We start from the raw sequence: 23,822 nt of genomic DNA on the forward strand, positions 1-23,822 counted from the left end.
AGGTGACCTGTCAGCTCCTAACACCAAAGGGTTTCTGATCCCTATGGGAACATTAATAATTGACACAGAACAAGTAGAAGCCAGTGACACAGTAGTGTCCAGGCTCAGCACGGTGGCCTGGTCCATGGCAGCAGAAGTGTGGGTCTCATAGGACAGAGCTGTTTCTCAATCCTACTTGTAAAGTTAAGAATTCGGGTGTCATAAGAGCACAGGAGTTGGACAGACCTGGCTGAAACCCTGGCTCTAAGCCCTTCTGTTAATGCAACTTTCAGCAAGTTACTTCCATGGCTGGCAAGTGTGATTACAAGTGATACCGGGGTTTGCTGAGGAGGTAATCTAGGTCAAGCACGTTATCAATCACAAGGCCTGGTACATAAATGGATAAGCAGGAGCTCTAATTAAGATGAGTGACTGAGGAGCTCGATGTGTGAAGGAATACACGTAGGATTCAGCCTTCCATTCACAATCAACCTCCCGAAAACTTGGCAGGGAAATTAGATATAGCCCATGGTTTGGATCCAACCTGGACTTTATTTTTTTATAGTATTTCTCAAAACAGAGTCTCATTAATGTCCAATGGCTACTAAGTTTTGTCCTCTCAAAATTAAAATAGCACTTGCCATTATCCAGTAGGAACTACAGTCAGCATTTTGGTTAATATCCTCCCAGTCATCTTTTGATATTCTAGATGTGTATCTAGTTATGCATAAGTACATATATAAAGTGTTATATAAATAGGCTCATCCTGTATATCCTATTTTAAAACTGCTTTACCACTAAACAATCACTTCCTAAAATCTTAATACCTGTTATTTCTTGTAAACTTTGATTTACTCCTGAGAAATCGGTCTGAAACAATTAGCATCTCACCTCTTTATTATCAGGCATATCAAAGGTTATTACATTAACAAAAAAATACATCAAGTTGACCTGACTTCATTTTTATAAGAGGTAGAAAATCTGAGTAAAGTTTTTTTTCATTAATTAAATCCTATTTTAATGTAAATCCTCTTATAATTCCTCGTTTCACTAAAGTAATCTTGGAATCACTAAAGTTTTGTGGAAGCACCACCTATCTGGGGGAAAAACTGCCTTTAAACACCTGCAAATTGGGTTGATAGTATCTGGTTAAGAGGTGGTATCAGTCATGTAAGAGTAAGATTGTGACCGTTTAGTCATATTTAATAACCCACTTACATAACCCTTGTTATTTAATTCAGATATGATGTTCAGCTTGTATTTCTTGATAATAACCCCCCTCCTCCAAACCAACACAGATGTACACACCCAATCAGCGTGCATAACTGCTGACTGGCACTCTTTCCAATGACTGTTTATTGAGTGTCAGGAACACAACTGTGATTATACAAAATGAAGTGGACAAACGGTCTTGCACAAATGACATACATTTCACAGTTAATCGTGAAGGTTAGAAAGGTTAACAAGTTCTATTAGTACTTTTCATAAGCAGTTTGATTTCTGAAAAATAAAGTAACATAATTTTAGTAACTACTAAAATTTCTTTAAAACTACCTATCAATCTGAAGAACAAACTAAAAACCTGTTTATTACATGAATGCTACTTATGAGAATTTAAAATATGGGTTCACTTCCTATTTTCCACAAGTCTTTGACTTGTTTATTTACTAAATTAACAGAACCTGGGATGCGGTTTTTTAAGTTAGCAGCTTCCTTAGGGTTACTGGGAAGTAGAGTAATTATGAAAAAGGGAACACTTCAATTATTGTATAAAAGATTGCCTTGCATACTGATTACTTCTTGAACCCCAAAAAGTGCTATTTAGAGGCAAGGGCCCATTTTGTGCCCATTAAAAGAAATATACAGGTGAATGTCTGTCTCATCCCTCTAATCATATGTAATAAAATTATATCGCTGTCAATAACAGCAAAGATAATGATATATTAATTTTAACAGTAGTTAGAACCAGAAGGAAAAGGCTGTTATACAGAAAAACATACAAATATGTAGGTAAAAGTGAAAAACTGAAGAATGTGGAGTGTTTACTGTCCCGTTACTCACACAGACGTGCTGGATTCAACACCCACGCTGAATCTCCATTTATTCCACGGAGGTGGAGTTCACCATGGTTCGACTGCCCACCAGATCCCCAAATGTCAAAGTGAAACAAAACTCAATGAATTCTAGATGATTGTTTTACTTCCCCTAAACAAGTTATCTGTAAATAAGAAAAATCAACTGATAGGGGGAAAAAAAAAGTCTGTCATTTGTCAACAGATGGAGGAAGACAAGCTTTTGACTCAAAGAGAACCTGCCGCGAGTCTTAGTCTCTGGAAGGTCAGACAGCTGCAGTGTTCGGTCACATGGAGATGGTGTCTTCATGTCTCAGAGGCCGCATTCTGTAAGCCAGACGTGTGCTCACCAACCTATACAAGGGTCAGGGCAGTCCCGCAGGTAAGTTTCGAATTGACCTTTGGTAACATCTATCAAGGTTGTGTATACGGTCAGCTGAAAGAAAAGTTATTTTTACTTTAAGGACGTTTTCAATTCAGAGATGTTCTGATATATATTAGCATTTCTATACTTGTAGAATTTGCTTTAGAAGTTATTTAATATTAAATAATATAACTGTTAATATATGCAAAGCATGTTATATAATGTATATATTTATATTAATATAGTATAATCATATAAAATTAGCTAAAGTCTCACCAAATAACTAAAGCAAACAACTTCAACAGGATCACTGTTTCAGGTAATGAATATAAACAGGCTCAGGAAAGAATCTCCAGCTCCTTATAGGAGCTTATTCCTGACAGCAAATTGCTCCACCCCCAATGCTTTAAGACTGCCTTAACCCTCCTTGACGCACAGCTGGCAGTCCTGGGAGACCTGCCGGTGTCCTATGGAGTAAAAACCGTGGAGCTTTGGCTATCCCTATCCTTAAAGCATTTCCAATACAGCGGGGGAAACTGCAGGCACCCAGATCACAAGGCACACACCCAAACACAAGTCACAAGATTGTGACTTGCTCAAAGATGGTATAGGCAAAACGCAAGCATGGCAGGGCCCATGAACTGAAGGCAGGCTTCCTGTGAGAGCCAGGGTGACCTGGATGCTAAAGGCCGGAGGGATTTGTCCTGGCAGGGTAAAGGCAGCATGTTTACTTTAGGGAGAGCTGTGGAGAAGGACCAAGAAAAGAAGGAACAAATGGGATAATTAGGGGGGCATATTCAGAACGTTCAGGGAATGATTGTTAGCGAGTGGTAGGATGATAGGAAACTTTTTGCATTTTTTTAAAACTATATATAGTGTAGGGAAAAGATAAACAGAGGTAGTAAAGTTTAAGGGAAACCCTAACCCACCAAGACACAGAGCTCTGTCTGAACATGGACTTCAGACTTTGTTTTGTTGACATTTAGGTGTTAGTTATATAGTGTGAGATTTTTAATAGATACCAATAAGAGTAAAATGCTAGACTTAATTCAAATGCTATGTAAATAAAGCTATAAACAATATTCTGACCTATCAAGCCTCAGTGATCAATTTCTTTCTTGTATTCCAAAATACAGTTTTAGCCACACAAAAACATTTTTTAATAAAAAATCAGTCCTAAGCTGGACATAACTTTTGTGCTCAAACTGATCAAAGATAACAGAGAAAGATAAAACATAGGGCCAAATTCTTTCCCCAAAAGGCAAATATACATATAACATTTAAAATACCTTGTTGAGGACAGGTTTTGTTGACAGGACATCATACATGGTTTCAAATGAGATATTCTAAAACAAAAGAAAATAGTTTTGTTCAGTAAGTTAAATACAGAAGCCAACAGCCTTATCTACACACATGGGCCACTAGAAACCAAGACATTCTTTAATCAACCTCCCCTCCATCCCCGCAGTAGAGTTTCTGTGGGAGTCACTGTTAGAAACACAGGTAACAGTTTCAATGGATTACTTTCCTCTCTCTCCTTCCCCTTTTTAAATTCTTGCCTGTTTGTTATTCAACTTCAGAGTGGTATCCAGCATTAGAACCAGAAAAGGAAAGTACAGCACAATTTTGCTCTTTAAGTTAAGAAAACGAAACAAAAAAATCAGTGGAGAGTGGCTAGAGATACTAGGAAAAATAGGACGTTTATAAATTACTTGAAGGCCAAAGAAAAATGCCAGAACCAAGAGAATCTTTCATGGCAACAGTTTCTTTCTAAAGATGACCCTGCAAAGGTACCTCTTGGGTGGTGCGGTTCAGACACATCTTTGCAGGCGTTCTGCGATCATCAAGGAAGAAGGGATGTTTCCAACGGTCATAATTTGTTTGTACCACATACCATCTACCCTGCTTAGCATCGAGTCTAGATACAAAAGGAGAGATTCCCTCTTAGGCTACATGCCTTAAAACTCACAGTATATCAGTGTATGCTTTTGTTTCTACTTCTTTTGCTTTAGCAAACCTACTTACTCATATACATCCAATGATTCCTTTCTGTCTCGTGTAATCACACAACCTTCCCCAGACTGGTTGCCTCCCAGGATAAAGTAGGCTGGGGCCAATATCTTGGTCTTGGTCAATAAATTCTTGGCTTCTTCATAACTATATAGAAACATTTAAAAAGAAAAATGAAACTTTTTTTTAATTTTAGTAAATAACTTCATTTATTTTTAAATTTTACTTTAAGTTCTGGGACACAGGTGCTGAACGTGCAGGTTTGTTACATAGGTACACATGTGCCATGGTGGTTTGCTGCACCCATCAACCCATCATCTAAGTTTCAAGCCCTACATGCATTAGGTATTTGTGCTAATGCTCTCCCTCCCCTTTCACCCCACCCCCTGACAGGCCCTGGTGCGTGATGTTCCCCTCCCTGTGTTCATGTGTTCTCTTTGTTCAGCTCTCACTTATGAGTGAGAACATGCAGTGTTTGGTTTTCTGTTCCTGTGTTAGTTTGCTGAGGATGATGGTGGGAAACATTTTTAGATGACTTAGAACGGAAATGTTTAGCTCTGTAGAAACTAAAGAAAAACAAGTATCTAAGGAATGTGTTATTTATTTATTTCTATTTTTAGAGATGGGATCTCACTCTGTTGCCCAGGCTGGTCTCGAACTCCTTGGCACAAGCGATACTCTTGCCTTCGCCTCCCAAAGTACTGGGATTACAGGCATGAGCCACCATGGCCAGCCACAATGTGTTTTCTAAAAAAGGATGGTGAGCAGTGCCTCTGGGAAAAGCAATCCCTGACCCTGTATGGTGAACACTGAGATGGGAAGTGGGAATCTTAGGAAGCCCCTCTAATCTGAAGGAGAAACAAAGTGGCCTCAAGAGATCATCTTCCACCCTTACTGTCCATGCCTTTCACTCAACAACAGAACAAAGGGAAATAATATTACAGTATGTAGGACTTAAGAGAACAGAAAGTAAACCTTCTTGAAAATTAGGACTATTAAAAATTGAAGTGGGTTATCAAAGAACACTACTAACATTAAATCTTATTCCCTGGGAAGTATTAAAAATAGGACTGATGCCCATTTATTTGGATGCAGTGCTGGCTGAATGAAGGAAAGGCAGTTTTGCTATTGTAAGATTTCTATACCAAGGCAAGATATAACTTACAGGTTAATATGTAGTACATTTTGTATTTATTTATTTTGTTTTTTTAAGTCTCACTCTGTCACCCAGGGTGAAGTGCAGTGGACTGATCCCAGCTCACTGCAGTCTCGACCTCATTGGGCTCAGGTGATCCTCCCACCTCAGCCTCCTGAGTAGCTGGGACTACAGGCATGTGTCACCATGCCTGGCTAATTTTTGTATTTTTTATAGAGATGGGGTTTCGCCATGTTGCTCAGACTGGTCTCAAACCCCTGGGTGCGAGTCATCTGTCTATCTCAGCCACCCAAAGTGTTAGGATTACAGGCATAAGCCACTGTGCCTGGTCTGTACTACCATTTAAATGAAGATTTTACTGTACGATTGTTCTTTTGTGTGTGGGTCATTTTTTTCCTGTACACCAAAAATATTCATAGGTGCCTTTCATAATGTCAGTATCCCTAGTGCTTTTTAAGTAATTCATTTATTTGCTATAAAACACACAATCTGCACAAAGAAAACATGAGTAATTCCACATGAGTGTCAGAGGTTCACCTAAGAAATTCTGCAATAGTTCCTCAAAGGATTGTTAAGCTGGAGCTTGACAAATATTTTTATTTTTTAATATGAGTAATTTAAAATAAATATTTAATATAAAGCAACGAAACACTTTACCTTGTGCTATTTTCCAGAACTGTTCTAGTGAGGAACCCTATCCACATGGCATCTTTCTTTCCCAAAATCCATTCTAGAATACCTGGAAGAGATGAACACAATGTCAGGAACCGGAAGAGGTTACACTATATAACCAGTCAGGAACCAGAAGAGGTTAGACTTTGTAACCAGTCGGGAACCGGAAGAGGTTGGACTTTGTAACCAGAAGGCACAGTCCAGCCTTCCTCATAAAAAAGCTCTGAGATTCCCATTTCACTTGAGAATGCTCTACTTACCCAGATAACCACCATTTATACTGAAACGTTCATTCAGTGTAAGACTGAACAGTCCCTGAGAAAAAGACAAAGCAACGAAGTCAGAAACATCAACCATGCGCTTTAAGGCCCTGTCGCTCACTGTACTTCAGAGTGGGATATAAAGGCCTAGCTTGGGTAATGGGGAAGGCAAAAATAAATCAAAACCATAAAAGGCTTTTTAAAAAGTTCAAAGCATTTTTGATTCTAGTATGTGAGATAAGTAGGTGGGGTATCACTGGCAACGCTTTTTGGACAGGAAACTGAAGGGCAGAGAATGAACGCCTGACTTGCCTAAGTGAGCGGAAGACCCAGGACTAGAAGTCAGATTGTGACTCCCAGCCCTTGACACCCGGCCACATGCTCTTTATCCCAGAACAGGCTCAGAAACCTCCGTTTCCTTTCTACTCTTCTCTACCACGAGATCTCATACCTATGAAGTGACAAGAAGTACAAGGGGGTGAAATGGGGCTTCATATTCCCTTTAGGTCCTCATATTCTTAGATTTCAACTTTTACATAACAGTAATAGGACAAATGGCTACCTGTATAATTACGTAACAACAGACTCCTTACTGGTTTGAATCCTGTTAACATGCCCACATAGCCAGCAAAGCTTGAAGCCTTGAAGACAGTTTTGTTGTTTCTTTGGAAGTCCAAATTCACTGTTAAAGGTTTTAGTTGCTCAGTTATGACCCAGGTATCATTATTTATGTTCCACCTATAAAAGACATGTTTCAGTGACATTTCAGAAACACAGTGATAGTAATGATCAACATGATGATGAGGGCCAGGCATTACACTAGGAGCTTTATTTACCGAGTCACCACGATCAATCCTAACAAGACCTTTACAATATGGTATATTTATTCTGTTTTCCAAATGATAAAATTGAGGTTCAGAGAAGTCAGGTAACTCTCCCAATATCACACAGCTTATAAATAGTGAGCCTCAGATTCAAACATAGAATGCTAATTACAATATTCTTATTTTTTCAGAAAGGTCAAGATGGACACATACAATAGAAGAGCATGTCCCTCTTGTCTCAACACTCAAGTAATCTATTTATCTTCACTTATGATCACATTTTGGGTGTGACTTGGGACTTACTTATCATCAATATAAAACAACCTACTCTTCCTACAGAACGAAACAGTTCTGTGTTCTTTTTTTTTTTTTTTTTTTGAGATGGAGTCTGGCTCTGTATCCCAAGCTGGAGCGCAGTGGCGCGATCTCGGCTCACTGCAACCTCCGCCTCGCAGGTTCAAAAAATTCTCTGCCTCAGGATCCCAAGTAGCCGGGATTACAGATGCCCACCACCATGCCTCGCTAATTTTTATGTTTTTAGTAGAGACGGGGTTTCACCATCTTGGCCAGGCTGGTCTTGAACTCCTGACCTCGTGATCCACCCGTGTCAGCCTCCCAAAAAGCTGGGATTACAGGCGTGAACCACCATGCCTGACCCTGTGTTCTTTACTTACCCAAGAAATACTCCAAAATCCATGTTTCTCCCATGTATTAGATGACCTATTTGAAGGTAGACAGAAGAGACGTGTAATAGCAGTTAAGATTCTAAATCAAAGCTGGACAATTAATTTTGATTAATTAATTTATTTTTGAGACAGAGTCTTGTTCTGTTGGCCAGACTGGAGTGCAGTGGTGTGATCTCAGCTCACTGCAACCTTTGCCTCTCAGGTCCAAGCAATTCTTGTGCCTCAGCCTTCCACGTAGTTGGGATTACAGACATGTGCGACCGCACCTGGCTACCCTTTTTTTTTTTTTTTTGTATTTTTCTTTTAGTAGAGACGGGGTTTTACCATGTTGGCCAGTCTGGTGTCAAACTCCCAACCTCAGATGATTCGCCCGCCTCGGCCTCCCAAAGTGCTGGCATTACAGGTGTAAGCCACTGTGCCTAGCCTCTAATTTTGATTAATTTTTATTCACAACTGTTTCTTCAAACAATAAGAAGTAAGAAACATCCTAATATCCTAAGCCTTCACCAGATGGGACTGTTGTCACCGTCAATCTGCCAGATAACCCCACAAAATCTGAGAGCACGGGTTTCCAGGAAAGATCAGAATATGGGAAAAGGAATCAATGGTCATGTTTTGGTTCACTATCACACGGTTCTACCAGGACACAGAAATCTGAGCCTCAATTACTGTGATTCATCAAATGTTTCCCTTCAGGCATCATCCCCTAGAGCAGGACATCTCAAGGGTAAGGTACAGGCAGATTTATATCCAGAGTATAGGTCGAAGATCAGGGTGAGTTAGCGAAGTTGTCCTGTGCTTTGTACTCTGGGAACCAGTCAGTAAAAATACGGGAAAGAGAGGCTGGTATCCATTGGGTTGCCTGGCTGGGAAAGGATGGGAGAATGTGTATTCTGGGCCTCTAGAAAAGGACAGATGTCATGACATCCACGAAGATAAGGAAGCACCTCCTGCGAGCACTTCTATCAAATCATGTAGATGGGTAGAAGTAAACTATGAGGAAGAGAAGAATGTTTCTAGCCCTGAAACATTTCTTCCAGGTTTTTTGCATGTCTGAAATCAACTTTAATAGGCAGTACAGTAGTCTGAAAATAAGGAAAATTTTCAGTACAATCACAAAAATTTACCAAGAAATAAAAAGCTGTATGCAACATACACAGAATTTACATAGCAAACCCAAATTTTAGAAGTTCTGATTTCATTTAGAAGGTTTTTCTTTATGTAGTGCTTCATGCTGCCCACCCTCCCTCAGCGCACAATTACCTTTTTTGTCTTCTGCTACTATTGAAGTACAAATGGTAAATAATTCATAAAAAATATTGAATGAAATAATCTCTCCTATGAGAAAAGAAAATTTTGTGTTAATATACAGAACCATGACAATGGGAGAAAAATTTGTTTTAAGAAAAAGTTTCAGTGTTTTCATTGTGTGAGTGTGTGCTTTGGCCAGTGGGGCTGTGCTGGAACGGCCAGCTGGAGGTGGTTTCCTTCCCCAGCCTGGACTCTCTAGACTCAAGATGAAACAGGTCACCAAAGAGGCAGCCTTCGGGCGAGCTGAACATCTGGGCAGGTTGCAATTGTTCTCCAACATCATGTCCAAAATGTTTATCAACATGCTTCATTTTGAATTTTCTTTTGGGAGCGTAAATATGATCATTTAATACATCTGGCTCTTGGCTGTTTGCTGGACATATATTTTGCCCAGATTTTTAAAGTGTGACTAAAATTTCTAAGGTGAAAAAGGAGATTCAAGAACTATTAAAATTATTAGTACAGAGCTGCCAAGAAACTCCATTCTAGGGTATTTTATTTTTTGAATATTTTCCCAAAATGTATAATACTGCTATTTAGCATGTAATTCAAAAGTAGGCAGCACATTGTATTTCTGTCCCATTTAACATTAACATGTTAAGCTCAACATGTTTTTTTCACCCAAATCCAATGTTTATTTCCATTAAATTTCTAATTTGGTGAAATTCTGGTTATTTTATTATACACATAATAATTTATAATAATTATATAAATTTACACCACTTATACATCATGTTATTCTTCTTAATCCATAAGGTATTTCTATTTGGTATTGAGTTGCTAGAGTTCTTTACATAATAAAGGAATTAGACTTGCTTTTCATAAAGGCAGCAAGTACGTATTTCCAGTATGCTATCTTTTAAATGATTTTTTTAAAGAAGCAGCACACAAAACTAGCCACTTTTGTTGATAAATACTACTGATTTTCACAAATTCTCAATCACCTCTCTTATAAAATGAAGGTACTGTTGGCTATTTAAAATAATGACACTACTGCTTTGCTAGCTTAAAGATAAAACTTTTGGGGTCGTGGGGAAAATCTTTTTCGTTACACGCCATAAAGCTTAAATTGAAATTTTAAAAATAGCTTCCCAAACCATCAATATCTAAGAATAATTTTAACGAACGACATGCAAGGTCTTCTCCCTGAAAATAAAAGATACTGCTCAGAGAAATCAGTAACTTAAATAAATATTGAGAAAAACAAAGTTGGAAGAATTATACCACCTAATTTGAAGACTTCCTATAAAGCTTTAGTAACTGAGGTGAAATAGTATTGATATAAGGGAAGACAAAAAGACAAATACGTAAATGAAACTTAATAGTAATTCCCCAAACAAAACAACATATATACAATCACCTGATTGTATATACAGATACACATTGTGTGTGTGTGTGTGTGTGTGTGTGTGTATATATATGTATTGTATATTTATATCAAAGACACCACTGCAATTTGCTGAGGAAAGGATAGCCTTTTGAATTGACGGTGTTTAACTAACTGGATATACCATATGAGAAGAACCTGAAGCTTGACCCATAAGTCATAGCATATACAAAAATAATTCAAAATAGATGATAGGCCTAAATGTAAAAAGTAAACATTAAACATCTAGAAGAAAATATATAAGCATATATATATGACTTTGGGGTAGGCCAAGATTCCTTAAATGGATACAAAAGGCACTACTCATAAAAGAGAAGACTGAGATATTAGACTTCACTAAAATTAAAAATTTCTGTTCATCAAAAGACAAAAGTAAGAGAATAAAAATGAAAGTCATAGACTGGGAGCAGATATTCAGAATTCGTATATCTGACAAAAGGCTTATATTCAAAGTATGTAAAAAATTCCTTCAATCTAATTTTTAAAAGGGCAAAAGACCTTCACAAGCCCTTCTCCAAAAGAAACAAAGAAAACCAAAAAAAAAAAAAGTCAATAAACTGTTCAATCTCATTAGTCATCAAGGAAATGCAAATTGAAACTAAAATGCGATATTGTGACACTCAACAAAAAGGCTCAAATAAAGATTGACACTAACAAAAAAATAAAAAAGGAAAAAAAAAAGACTGACACTATCGAGAGGAGAATTATCAAGTGGAGAAAACTGAAACTCTCATATCTGCTGATTGTCAACTGCTGGAATCACTTTGGAAAACTGTTTGGCAGAATCTATAAGGCTAAACACACAATTACTCTATAACACAACAGTTCACTTCCTAGGTATATATCCAGAAAATGAGTACCTAGACCCCCCAAAATGTACTACAATATTTATAATTCCTTTATTGTTAATATCACAAATCTGAAAACCACCCAAATACCCTGTTGATACAATAGCACACCACCCATAATGAAATACAAGAAATCACACAGGACAGTTCATATTGTTCAGTTCTATTTATACAAAGTTCACGAAGAGGCAAAACTAATCTATAGTGACATCAGAATAGTGTTTACTGGAGGAGGCAGTATCTTCTGCAAAGGGGCATGATGGAGCATCGTGGAGTGCTGGGCTCTTCTGTATCTTGATCTGAGTCATGGCTACATGCATGCATGCATTTCTGAAGCTTCACTGAGCTGTATATCTAAGACCTGTGCACTTTGCTGTATGTATATCACACCTCAATGGAAACTTGTAAAAGAATTTAATTACTTTTTTTTTTTTAAAGCTTCTAAGTGAACTTTACCTAAAGGTATATCAGTAGCAGCGGCAATACCCTTCATTTCCTCTTCAAAAGGGCCAGGAAAGTTGCCAAGTAGGCCAGGCTGGAAAACAAATATATTAATAAAAGCATTTAATATAATAATAATAAAATATATACAATATAATATAAACAAATATAATAATAAAAGCTTGCTTTGAAATCTAGTTCTTTGACATATAATTTGTTCTAGATACTGCTATCACAATAAGTGATAGGAATTATTTTTTAAAGCATTTTTACATCATGTAGTTATAAAAAGATTCTATGTAATACTGAATATTGGGCCCCTATACAGAGACCAGATTCTCAGATTGTCTTTCCTGCCTTATTTTTCCATCATTCTCCAGAGAAGGCAGGAACGAGAGTAATTCCACTTGGATGACCTAACCTGACCCACACCACAAAAACATCATAACAAGCACTCCTTATCTCTCTGCACGAATTCACCCTCTACCCACTGGCATATACCCTTCTTACCATTTCCTTCCCACACTCACAGAGATAAACCTGAACTATTCTATCGATAGCCCTGTGTTATGGTTAATGGCTGATCTTCAGCTAAGATGAAGTAACTGCATTCTTTTAGCAAACCATAGACATTGAGCAAATTCAGTGGTGGACATCATCTATTTATTCTCAATGGCAACTACTAACATCTAGATCACAACTTAAGTTCACGGCCTTTTGCTGAGATAATCTGCTTAAAATTCACGAATCTCATTTTTTTAACCAACTTGGTAATTACATGTAATGTCACCTAAACATATTTTTTTTTTCCCTAGAAACTCAAAGCATTCCCCAAGTGGAATGTTCCAGCCATTTAACAAACAAATGTGACGAAATGGGTATTTATTAAACACTTATTACATCCAAGCACTATGCTTTATACACAGTATGTCATTTAACCCTTACAACCACCATATGAAATATATATTAGTAATTATTATTCTCCCTGATGAGAAAACTGAGGTTTCATAGGTTAAGAAACTTTCCCTAGGACACAAGGCTAGTATGTGACTGATCCAGCCTTAAAACCCAGTATTGTCCGATTCCAAGGCGTGGCACAAAAACACTCTGCAATGTTGCCCTCCCTGATAACATTCAGAGTAGAGGGGAGATTAAGGCATACAGGGAACGTGGGGACCTAATCCTCTTTTGCTCCTGCCAGCATTTTTTGTTTTGAGGAAGTCCGGTAAGTATGAACATAAAGGATAGCCTGAAACAAAAGCTCCGAGAGCATGAACGTGAGGGATAATGGGTTTGGTGCTTGGCAGGTACAAGTGTCATAGGGAGGATGTGGCCACAGCACTCAGCCGCTAGGGCAATGATTCTCGACCACGGGAGATTCGGTAACATCTAAGGACATTTTTGGTTGTCACAACTGAGGGGGTGTTACCAGCATCCAGTGGGTAAGGGCCAGGGATGCTGCTAAACATCCTGCAGTGCACACGACAGCCCCACAAAAAAGAGACACCCACCCCAGGCTGGGCATCCTGAAATGTAGACAAGCCCACGACAAAGAAATATCCAACCCAGGCCGGGCATGGCAGTTCACACCTATGATCCCAACACTTTGGGAGAACACTTTGGGAGGTTGAGGCGGGAAGATTGCTTGAGCCCAGGAGTTGGGAGACCAGCCTGGGTCACACAGCAAGCCTCCGTCTCTACTAAAAATTCAGAAAATTAGCTGAGTGTGGCGGCACGTGACTGTAGTCCCAGCTACTCAGGAGGCTGAGGCAGAAGGATCCCTTGAGCCTGGGAGATCAAGGCAGCTGTGAGCTATGATCATGCCACTGCACTCCAGTCTGGGCTACAGAGTGAGATGAGGTCTCAAAAAAAAAAAAAAAAAGCTGCCCAACCCCAAACGTCATTAATGCCCAAAATCTGCCATCAAGAGCAATGAGGATCCCTTTAACAGTTCTACGGGCCAGGCCCTAGGTGTTTCATTGGTTCTGCGTCAACAAAAACGGGGCTGAGAAATGGAGTCTTCCTGCATGATGAGGATGAAAATGAAATGGTTTGGTGATTGCACAGAAACACTCAGCCCAAAAGAGTTTCAGGGTCAGAGCTACTGAGGAACTCTACAGAATATGGGGCCAGGCTGAGTATGTCATTTGCTCATATCTACAAAAAAAAAAATCTCTGGATGTCCCTGAGACACTTAAGAAAAAAAACCAAGTCTTCAATAGTGAACTCACTACATAAAGGGAAGGAAATACCACACTCCCAGATGAAATATGTTTATTTGCCCAATGTCATAATGTAGTCCCATCCCCTTTTACGAAACCATAATTTGCTATGCTGTAACCCTAATATTACCAATTCCCCAAATTTAAGTCCCTCTGAAGTTCTGACAGTGAGCTAGATTCATGCAGATTTGCCCAAGTCCCTGCGAAGAGGTTGCTGAATTATGCCTTTAAATAAATACCAGCGCATTTTCTATGTGCTTAACATTTATTGTGAGAAATAATATTTCTTACCAATTTTTCATCCACCACCTGCATAATTTTTCCACTTGGCACGAATGTATTTATCATATTCTTCAGAGAATTCACTATGACCTTTAGCTGAAAAATAAATAAAATGCTTACTAAAAGACATAATGAAGTGCTGTCAAGATTACCTTTTGGCTTACCCATATGTAGCTAAAAGAGAGTGCTATTTGACAATTTATATATATATTTTTTAAAACAGCGTCTCGCTCTGTCACCCAGGCTGGAGTGCAGTAGCACCATCTCGGCTCACTGCAATCTCTGCCTCCCAGGTTCAAGCGATTCTCCTGCCTCAGCCTCCCAAGTAGCTGAGATTACAAGCATGCATCACCATTCCCAGCTAATTTTTGTATTTTTTTTTTTTTAAGACGGAGTTTTGCTCTTGTCGCCCAGGCTGGAGTGCAATGGCACGATCTCCGCTCACCGCAACCTCTGCCTCCCGAGTTCAAGCGATTCTCTTGCCTCAGCCTCCCAAGTAGCTGGGACTACAGGCATGCACCACTATGCCTGGCTAATTTTTGTATTTTTAGTAGAGACAGGGTTTCACCATCTTGGCCAGGCTGGTCTCGAACTCCTGACCTCGTGATCCACCCGCCTCGGCCTCCCAAAGTGCTGGGATTACAGGCATGAGCCACCGCGCCTGGCCTAATTTTTGTATTTTTAATAGAGATGGGGTTTCACCATGTTGGCCAGGCTGGTCTTGAACTTCTGACCTCAGGTGATCCGCCTGCCTCAGTCTCCCAAAGTACTGGGATTGATTACAGGCATGAGCCACCGTGCCTGGCCTCGATTAATATATTAATACAGTAAGTCTAATTTTATCTTTAAAGTGAATTTGATTCTTAATTATTTACATGAAGGGAGATGACATAAAGGGAAAGAAACAAAGGTAAAGTTTACAAAAAAGAAGAAAGGCTACAGAGGAATGACCTCTTTTCCTCTGCTGTCACTTAACGTATACGGCAGAAAGGTATCAAAAGCATAATTTTAAACTATTCTGTGGGTAATTTCATGAAGTGTTCTTTTAAAAATACAATAATATTTAATAAAGTTAGAAATAAAAAATTTAATATAGAATCTTCACGGTCCTTGGGGGGAAAATAAATAAATAAAATAAAAAATATGGCCGGGCATGGTGGCTCATTCCTATAATCCCAGCACTTTGGGAGGCTGAGGTGGGAGGATCACTCGAGGTCAGCAGTTTGAGATCAGCTTGGACAACATGGCAAAATCTTGTCTCTATTAAAAATACAAAAATTAGCCGGCATGGTGGCAGGTGCCTGTAATTCCAGCTACTCGGGAAGCTGAGCAGGGGAATTGCTTGAACCCAGGAGGCGGAGGTTGCGGCGAGCTTAGATCGTGCCACTGCATTCCAGCCTGGGTGACAGAGTGAGACTCTGTCTCAAAACAAACAAAAAAAATCAATCAATCAATAAAAATAAAGAAATAAAATAAAATAAAAAATAAAAATAAAGAAATAAAACATTTAAGCATCATAGCATACCATTGGTGCCTTGTCAAGCATCAATTCATGCCATCTTTTGTAGGGTGGTAAGTCAAGATTTATGGTGTACCATGGAACTGGACCTCTGTACCTGTAATGAGAGGTGTAACATCTTGAAATGATGAAAGGGTTTTTTGTGAGGGTCAGTTAGATACATCTATAAGGATATATGAGAGGTATAGTCTTAACAACGGTGTAGAATTTGGTTACCCAAACCAAAATTTGGAAAGAAAGTTCATTCTCTACCTAGTGCTTCTAGGTTGAGAACACAATCATAAGCGGTCACAGAAATCCTGGAATAGAATGATCTAGTAGGGAAGGTTCATGTGAATTGGTTTTCTATGAAAAAATCAACTATGGCTTAAGAGCTCTAACCTGATTATCACTGACGGGAAATACCTGCCATTTTTTTTCTCCTAAATATCTGCAAAGATTTAGTCTGGGCTCTAGACAATTCTCCAATTGGTTTCCAGTTTCAGAATTCTCTCTCAGAGAGTGTAACACTATTGCCAAACCAATGTCTCCAGTGTTGCCTTCAGGAAGATCACCTTTTAAGCACCAGATGGCAACATGTATTATCTTCCCACAATCAGCTTCAAGAACCTTCATGATTCTGTCAGCCATCCTAATCTTCCCTACTATATACCTCTTCTCTTCTCATTTTTCTGTACAAAGTCCAAGCCCAAGCTGTATTCTGTCATATCCTCCAACTTCCTACTCTTTAACTTACGTGCAGCAATTTCTGAGGATATAGCAACATCCAGTCACTTATCAGTGAAGCTGGGCCATATTTCTGGTGGATGAATTCTACAACTATTTTTGTTGCTATAGGAACATTATTTTCTGGCCCTGGTTACTAAACTGAAATAGCTTTTAAGGGTGTGCCATTTAGTGGTTTATCAGTATAAACCTATGCCTAAAAATAATCATCATCTGTTCCACTGATCTGCTCCTGAGACTGGCAGGGTGACTCTGGTATGTGCCACAATGATACCAGTCTCCTAAATAGAAATGTTATCTAGACTTATGTCCATAGCTGGGGATGGGTTATTACCTAAGTCATGAACTGTGGTTCTATTTATATTTCCACTGTCATAAATAATTACTTGGTTCTCTAAATAATGCTGTGTAACTTGCGGCCCTGGTATATGTATGAGGTTTTATGAAACTGTTAACTAGCAGACATTCAGGTTGTGATTTAGACAGCAAAGAAAAGCATATTCAATTTTGGAAATGTACATTTAAACAAAATCATAGTGAACGAATTTTGTTCTTCTCAAAGCATTTTCAAGTTCCCCATTTTCTTAGGAGCTGATATCTACATGAAATACTACAATACTTATATTCTAGAAAAAAACTTTTCATCACAACAAATTAATTCCATTTCTGACAGACCATAATTTCACATATAAAAATTTGTCCCACAATTCAGTAAGTAATTATTGTTCCCCATATTATGGGCAGGTATTACTAGTCTCCCCTCTCCCTTCAAGTGTGCATTTAGATTTCTATGTCTAGTAGCAAAGATAACTCAGTGGCCTGTTGGAGCTATGCGTGTCATCCCTATGAACTCCAATCAGCTGCTCCTCACCTCATAACATCCAACCAATCCCAAATCATGCCTCTATATCCGCCATAAATTCCTGATTCTTTTTCAGCCTCGAGTCCTGGGTAGGTTCATGGATCTCAGAGACGCGATGACAGGGGATGAACACAACACAACGGACAATGAAGGGATTACAATGAAGTGGGGATGATGAGACCCCACAACCTCTCTACCATCAAACCTGCACTAATTAGAATTTGAGAGAACTGGTTAATCTAATAAACCCAATTATTTTAATGACTAAAGCTTAGCCATAATTGCACATTTTACCTCTCGTTAAACAGTTTTCTAAAACATTTCAGTATTTAACTTGTGCGCCTCAATTTCCCCATAAGAATAAAAGAGTATCCACCTTATAATAGCAGGGAAGACACTATATGAAAAATGCAAAAATAAAAAAAACACTTAGCAGCATTGGTATTCAATCAACGGTAGTTATCACAGTTTATTTTCCTACTTCACTGCAAACAAGAAATATCATTTCATCATTTTTGAGACTTAGTGTTTGCAATGTCCATGCCATTCATAATATCAGCAACATCACCTGAACCCACATGGCTACCTAGGTGGCATGGAAACTAGTCCAAGTGACACAACACACACATATACAAATAAGAGAGCAAGTGCTAGGCACCCCGTGAGCAGTGGGAAAGAAATGCTGAATGGGACTCAGATGGATTCAAGGGTGATCTGGCTATCAGTTCCTTTATCTCTAGCATTGATTTGACTAGTCATGCTGGCCAAACAGGTTATCTTTTTCTTTCCTCATATTTGCCCATGGATGCTGCCCAAATCTACGCACTTAATTGAAAAGGATGATCTCAAAGGAACAGAACGTCTGTCTGTCATTCAAAGGTACATAAATACCACAGTTATCTCCTAAATCTCAAGATCCATTGATAGAGTTGAGAGAAGAGAAGGATAAGAGCAAAGCTGAGGCTTTTTGTGTAGGAAAGCAGGCTAGTGAGGTAAAAAGAAACCTAGCAAAAAAATGAAGGCAAGGAAAGAAATATACAAGTTATGTCCATGTATACATGTGTATGTGTTTAGGAGTATATATGTATGTATACATGTAGGTATGTATGCACATATGTAGACACACACTCACATGCACATGGCAATAAGGAGTCAGTAAAATGCCTAATCAGGAAAGGTTTATGGTTTGCAGGGCATTCAATTTATAGACACATGTAAAGTGCACCTAAAAGGGAGTACAAACGGCCTCAAACATGGAAGGCACCTTATTAAATGTTCAATGAATCGGGGCAGTGAGACCAGCAGAGAGACATAATCAATCAGTAAGGCAGACATGTCACTGAAGGCCAGAATGATGCCAGTGATGACAGAAAGGAAGACTTTCAGACAGCAGGCCATTGAAGAAAGAGCTGGAATGAACACTGGCCCCAAACAACATCCAAACTGGTTACCTCTAAATTGCTTCCTGCCAAATATTGGCCTCTTTCTACATAAAGGCGAGTAAGTCAAAAGAATTTAGTTTATTACAGTTTCACGCTATCTGGGACAGAGGCTATTTAAAATACATCGTTTAGACAACAACAGTACAACATAAGTAATTTGGAATGTTGCACAAACTGAAAATGTCATCTTGATATCACTAGATAGAGTTGTACTGTTTCCCCCTACAAACAGCAGGCTACTTTCAGTGAAAGGGCAGTGTAGGAGAAAAAGATCACCACCCCCTATACCTGTTCCTTCTTTTCTCTGTTCTGTACCCTCTGAGGGGTCTGTGAGCTGTTATTATGGCTTTCTCACAGGCCCATTTAAACACTGAGGATTTGGAAAGACCATAATCTAGACTAAAAATATTAATGTTAAACACACTGAATCATGACATTGGTCCTCCTCTTAGGTGTTCCAATCCTGTCTTGTCCTCAACAGCTTTGTCGTGCCAAGGTTTATTTTGAGAACGTTTCACATATGAGGGCCTATGCTTTTTTGTTACAATATAATTTGATGGTTTATATCCAGGCACCAAAGAGAATCACAGGTCATTTCAAATACAGCCCTTACATTTGTCAAGGATGAGAAAAACACTTCATGGGAGACAGGAGAATTTAGTGGAGAATGAAAATCCTTTTCTTTTTTTTCTTTTTTTTTTTTTTGAGACGGAGTCTCGCTCTGTCGCCCAGGCTGGAATGCAGTGGTGCGATCTCGGCTCACTGCAAGCTCCGCCTCCCAGGTTCACGCCATTCTCCTGCCTCAGCCTCCCGAGTAGCTGGGACTACAGGCACCCGCCACCACGCCTGGCTAATTTTTTGTATTTTTAGTAGAGACGGGGTTTCACTGTTAGCCAGGATGGTCTCTATCTCCTGACCTCGTGATTCACCCGCCTCGGCCTCCCAAAGTGCTGGGATTACAGGTGTGAGCCACCGCGTCTGGCTTAAAATCCTTTTCTTTCCGATGATTTTGATAGTCTAGCGACGGGCATTTGAATCGGAAGATATTTTCATATTTGTCCAAGATCTCAGCCAAATGTATAATAAATCAATCTGAGAAACAAACCTCTGTCTCGGAATGGGAAACATGACTTAAGATTTTATTCACTATCATTAGTTTATGAGCAATTATTACATACAGAAAAAACTTCACAAAGGTCAAAGGGAGTTTTGATCATCTGATGTTTACTCACGTTGGTCCTGAAGGAGGATAGGTTGATTTTCTGCAGTCCTCTGTCCACTAAAAAGCAAAGAAAATTAAGTTTCAGAAAATAAACAAATGCTTGCCAATGGAATAAGCAATTTCAAAAGTAGTTAACAATCTGTGAAGACAACATCAAGTCTGATTTTGCTCTTTTATACATGTCAATGCCTCTTAAAATAAGTCTTTTCCTTCCAAGAAAACTTCTAAAATCCCAAACCATTAAGTGGATTTTCAGTTTCAATTCAATTTGTAAAAGTGCTAGGTGTTATAATTTGGCTCTAACATTTCAAATATATTGAGTAACGAACAAATGTAACAAAGTAGATGGAAAATGTTTATGTTAGAGAGGCTGACTTAGCACTAAAAGTAAATGACCTGATAGAATGTATTATCTGCACTTATCAGCCATGTGTATTGCAACCTGTCCTGGGATTTGCCTCCCAAACCAGATTTTCAGGGCACACAGCACAGGGCCCTTCATCATCTTTCCGTAACTTACCATTCCAGCCTCATCTCCTGACACTCCCCTTAGTATTTACAGCCATATGCAGGCACTTCCTATCATCTCTCACCCTTCCATGCCTGTGCCTCTGCTACTCCCTCTTGCTAGAATGCCTTTTCCCTACCTGGTGAACTGCTGGTTCTAACTTCCAAGATTCAGTTCAAGCATTTTCTTTCTTGTGAAGTCTTCATCTATCTTCCATATGAAAATAGTCATACCCTCCTTTCCTCCCACAGCATTTGTGCACATTCTCATCAACATGTTTATGACACTGCTTTATAATCATCTGTTTGTGTTCCTTGTCAACACCAGACTCTGTGCTCCTTAGGTGAGGACAGCCCCCAACCCTGACATCACTGCCTGAGACAAGGAATGAACAGACTCTTTTAGGGGGAGTTGTCCAAGCTTAGTGGCAAAATGGAATCTTCTCCTAAACTTATCAAAAAAAGTGCACACAGGTTTATGATTCTTTTGTTACTCATTCAACATATCAAGTGTCTTTATCTCCTTTCCTCTGGAGAACCAGTTCTGTGAAAGTAAAATAATTGTTTTAAAAAAGTACAAATCCAAAACAAAATAAAGTAGAGTAGGTAAGAAAACTCTTGGAACTGTAGCTTGAGCTCAGAAAACTCTTGGAACTGTAGCTTGAGCTCAGAAAATGTATCTGTTGCAAAGCTGTGTAAGAATGGAGGTCTAGCATCTTGTTTTAACTTTCGATAACATGGGGAATATATAAAGTAGGTTGACATTACCTGTGATTCAAACATTAGCTGTCAAATTTGCCTTACCACACTGTAAGTTTCTCACATATGTGTGGCTTTGTCTGGTAACTTTGGGTTGAATTCATTAAGAAACAATATCAAGTCTGTAGCAAAAGCTGATTTCCAAAGCCATTCGTGTTCAGTAATAGTGGCTGGGGGCAGCTCTTGTTTAGAAAAACTTCAGTCTCAACTGTGAACTCAAAGACTGCAAAACTTTAAAGCTAGCAAGCTATCTAATGGCTCTGTCACAAGAGACATCAGGATATCCGGCCTCTATTTCTGATAAAAATTCACAAAAATGATGATGGTTATATCCACAAGAGCAAATGAAGCTCATGGTTTATACTGCTGGTTCAATAACACATGTGAGATTCCAATATTTTCCACAAAATATCTGAAAAGGAATACTATAATAAATAACTATGAGCTTTAAACACCTTGCATGTTTACAAGTTTTGTGAATTTGCTCAACTCAGCCTTTTTCTACTCACAAATATTTTTACCACTGTCAATTTTTATATATCTTAGCAGATTCCATTCCAGGTTATATTCAATCATTATTATCTCAACTTCTTCGAAAACATCCTCGCCTGTAGTTGTTTTATACAGATGATTCAGAGGCTAACTCTTCAGTCACTTCAAACTTGGCATTGATCATCTAATAAATATCAAGAACTGATCAGTTATCGGTATGTTGAGAGTCAAGAAAAATCACTCAAAAATCACATGCTTTGTTCTTTAATTGATATTGATGTTCTTCCCAAAGTCCAGGACAAGGGTTCTCACTTAATGACATGTAAAATAATTTCATTTTCCCTGGACACAATACTTCTGCTGCTACAATCGAATACAATTTAGTTAATCCACCATTGGTAAATGCCCTTCCTTATTTTGCTAATAAATGAGCTACTTAGAGACTTATTTGGGTTGCAACTTAATTTTACTTTGTAAAATTTGTAAATAAGTTCTGCTGTGAGGAGATACTCTGCTTTATATTTTCTTGTTTATCTGACCATTGTTTTCCTATGAGTTGGGAATACTGTGATGGGTACTTAACCCAAGTGCTTAATTTTATGATCATGTTGTGGACTTAAGACCCTGCTCCATTAGTGACTTGCAGAAAGTTACACAGCTGGTGACAGAATCAGAGTCAATGGCTTTCCCTGTTCTAACAAACAGCTTCCCACAGAGATAATAAAACCAATGCCTCAATTTAATTCCTAACAGAATAATCTGCGCGTAGTTCAGGGCTTCTGATGATCACTAGAATCAACTCGGCAAATTAAGTGAAATGTAATGACTCCTATCCCTTCCTAATAATGACATTTGCACGCCCTGGGTTCCAAAGCCAAAATAAACATCAAATTACAGGCACATTTCTTACTAGACAAGTGTGAGCAAAGTTGAAAATGCTCTGTCTAGTATTAGGAGAGAATGTGACCTGCCCCAGAGGTAAGAACTAAAGAGCAAGCTAGCAACAATACATGTGGAGTGAGTCTGAGGTTGATAACGACTCTTGGTAGCAATAAACAAACGTGAAACTGGCATAGAACCTGGCTGCAAGGAAATAGGATAAATGTGACAGAAAATAAGAAAGTTGGCAGCTATGAGACTACAGTATTTCAGGGGCTCACACGGCATGAACGCCTAAGTCATTTATGCAAAAAGGTTAGTTTTAGGGGTAGGGTGGAAAAAAGAGCTACTTCCTCCCCCTCAAATAAGAATTCTACAGGGAGACACAGCTTCAAAACCCACGACTAGCCCTAAAACAGAATTATAATGAACTTACTTAATGTTATTTAAAGTTTCTTACTATCCCCAAGTTTATAAACAGTTTAATAACAGACAACTCTATTAAGGCAGGTAAAAACTTAAATAGATGATAGGTAAAGATTAGAAACAGATGGTAAGAAGAGAGATTATGTGGTCTGGATGGTATACCATGCACACCCTATCACAGGAACCAAATCCAACTTAGAATCAATTCTCTCTAACCCTCTCCCCACCGTACCTCTCTTTCTCTCTCTCTCCCTGCCCTTCCCCACCTTTCTCCCTGCCCCTCAGTGGTCTCCTAAGAGTGAAGATAAGTGATAAAAATCTGATATTTCAATGCATTTGAAACTCTCTGGGCCAGGCATGGTGGCTCATGCCTGTAATTCCAGCACCTTGGGAGGCTGAGGTGGGTGGATCACCTGAGGTCAGGAGTTCAAGACCAGCCTGGCCAACATGGCGAAACCCCCGTTACTACTAACA

General features: G+C 38.9%; 1 protein-coding gene across 6 annotated transcripts in view; it reads right to left on the reverse strand.

Moving 5' to 3' along the window:
• Nucleotides 1-1,317: 1,317 nt before the first annotated feature.
• The window catches only part of ASAH1 (N-acylsphingosine amidohydrolase 1), a 30,233-nt gene continuing 7,728 nt past the window's right edge, over nt 1,318-23,822 (reverse strand). For all 6 annotated transcript variants that reach the window (XM_004046709.5, XM_055348889.2, XM_063709087.1 and 3 more), the window contains 13 exons: nt 20,296-20,342; nt 16,040-16,130; nt 14,524-14,610; nt 12,026-12,104; nt 9,287-9,361; nt 8,012-8,057; nt 7,107-7,251; nt 6,514-6,568; nt 6,239-6,320; nt 4,441-4,572; nt 4,210-4,333; nt 3,705-3,761; nt 1,318-2,487 (listed from right to left, as the gene is read on the reverse strand). In XM_004046709.5, coding sequence (XP_004046757.3) covers nt 2,398-2,487; nt 3,705-3,761; nt 4,210-4,333; nt 4,441-4,572; nt 6,239-6,320; nt 6,514-6,568; nt 7,107-7,251; nt 8,012-8,057; nt 9,287-9,361; nt 12,026-12,104; nt 14,524-14,610; nt 16,040-16,130; nt 20,296-20,342 — 1,110 coding nt within the window. In that variant the 3' untranslated portion in view covers nt 1,318-2,397. The remainder of the gene's footprint in view (nt 2,488-3,704; nt 3,762-4,209; nt 4,334-4,440; nt 4,573-6,238; nt 6,321-6,513; nt 6,569-7,106; nt 7,252-8,011; nt 8,058-9,286; nt 9,362-12,025; nt 12,105-14,523; nt 14,611-16,039; nt 16,131-20,295; nt 20,343-23,822) is intronic.

This window comes from Gorilla gorilla, chromosome 7 (genome assembly GCF_029281585.2).
Source record: "Gorilla gorilla gorilla isolate KB3781 chromosome 7, NHGRI_mGorGor1-v2.1_pri, whole genome shotgun sequence".
Classification (NCBI taxonomy): domain Eukaryota; kingdom Metazoa; phylum Chordata; class Mammalia; order Primates; family Hominidae; genus Gorilla; species Gorilla gorilla.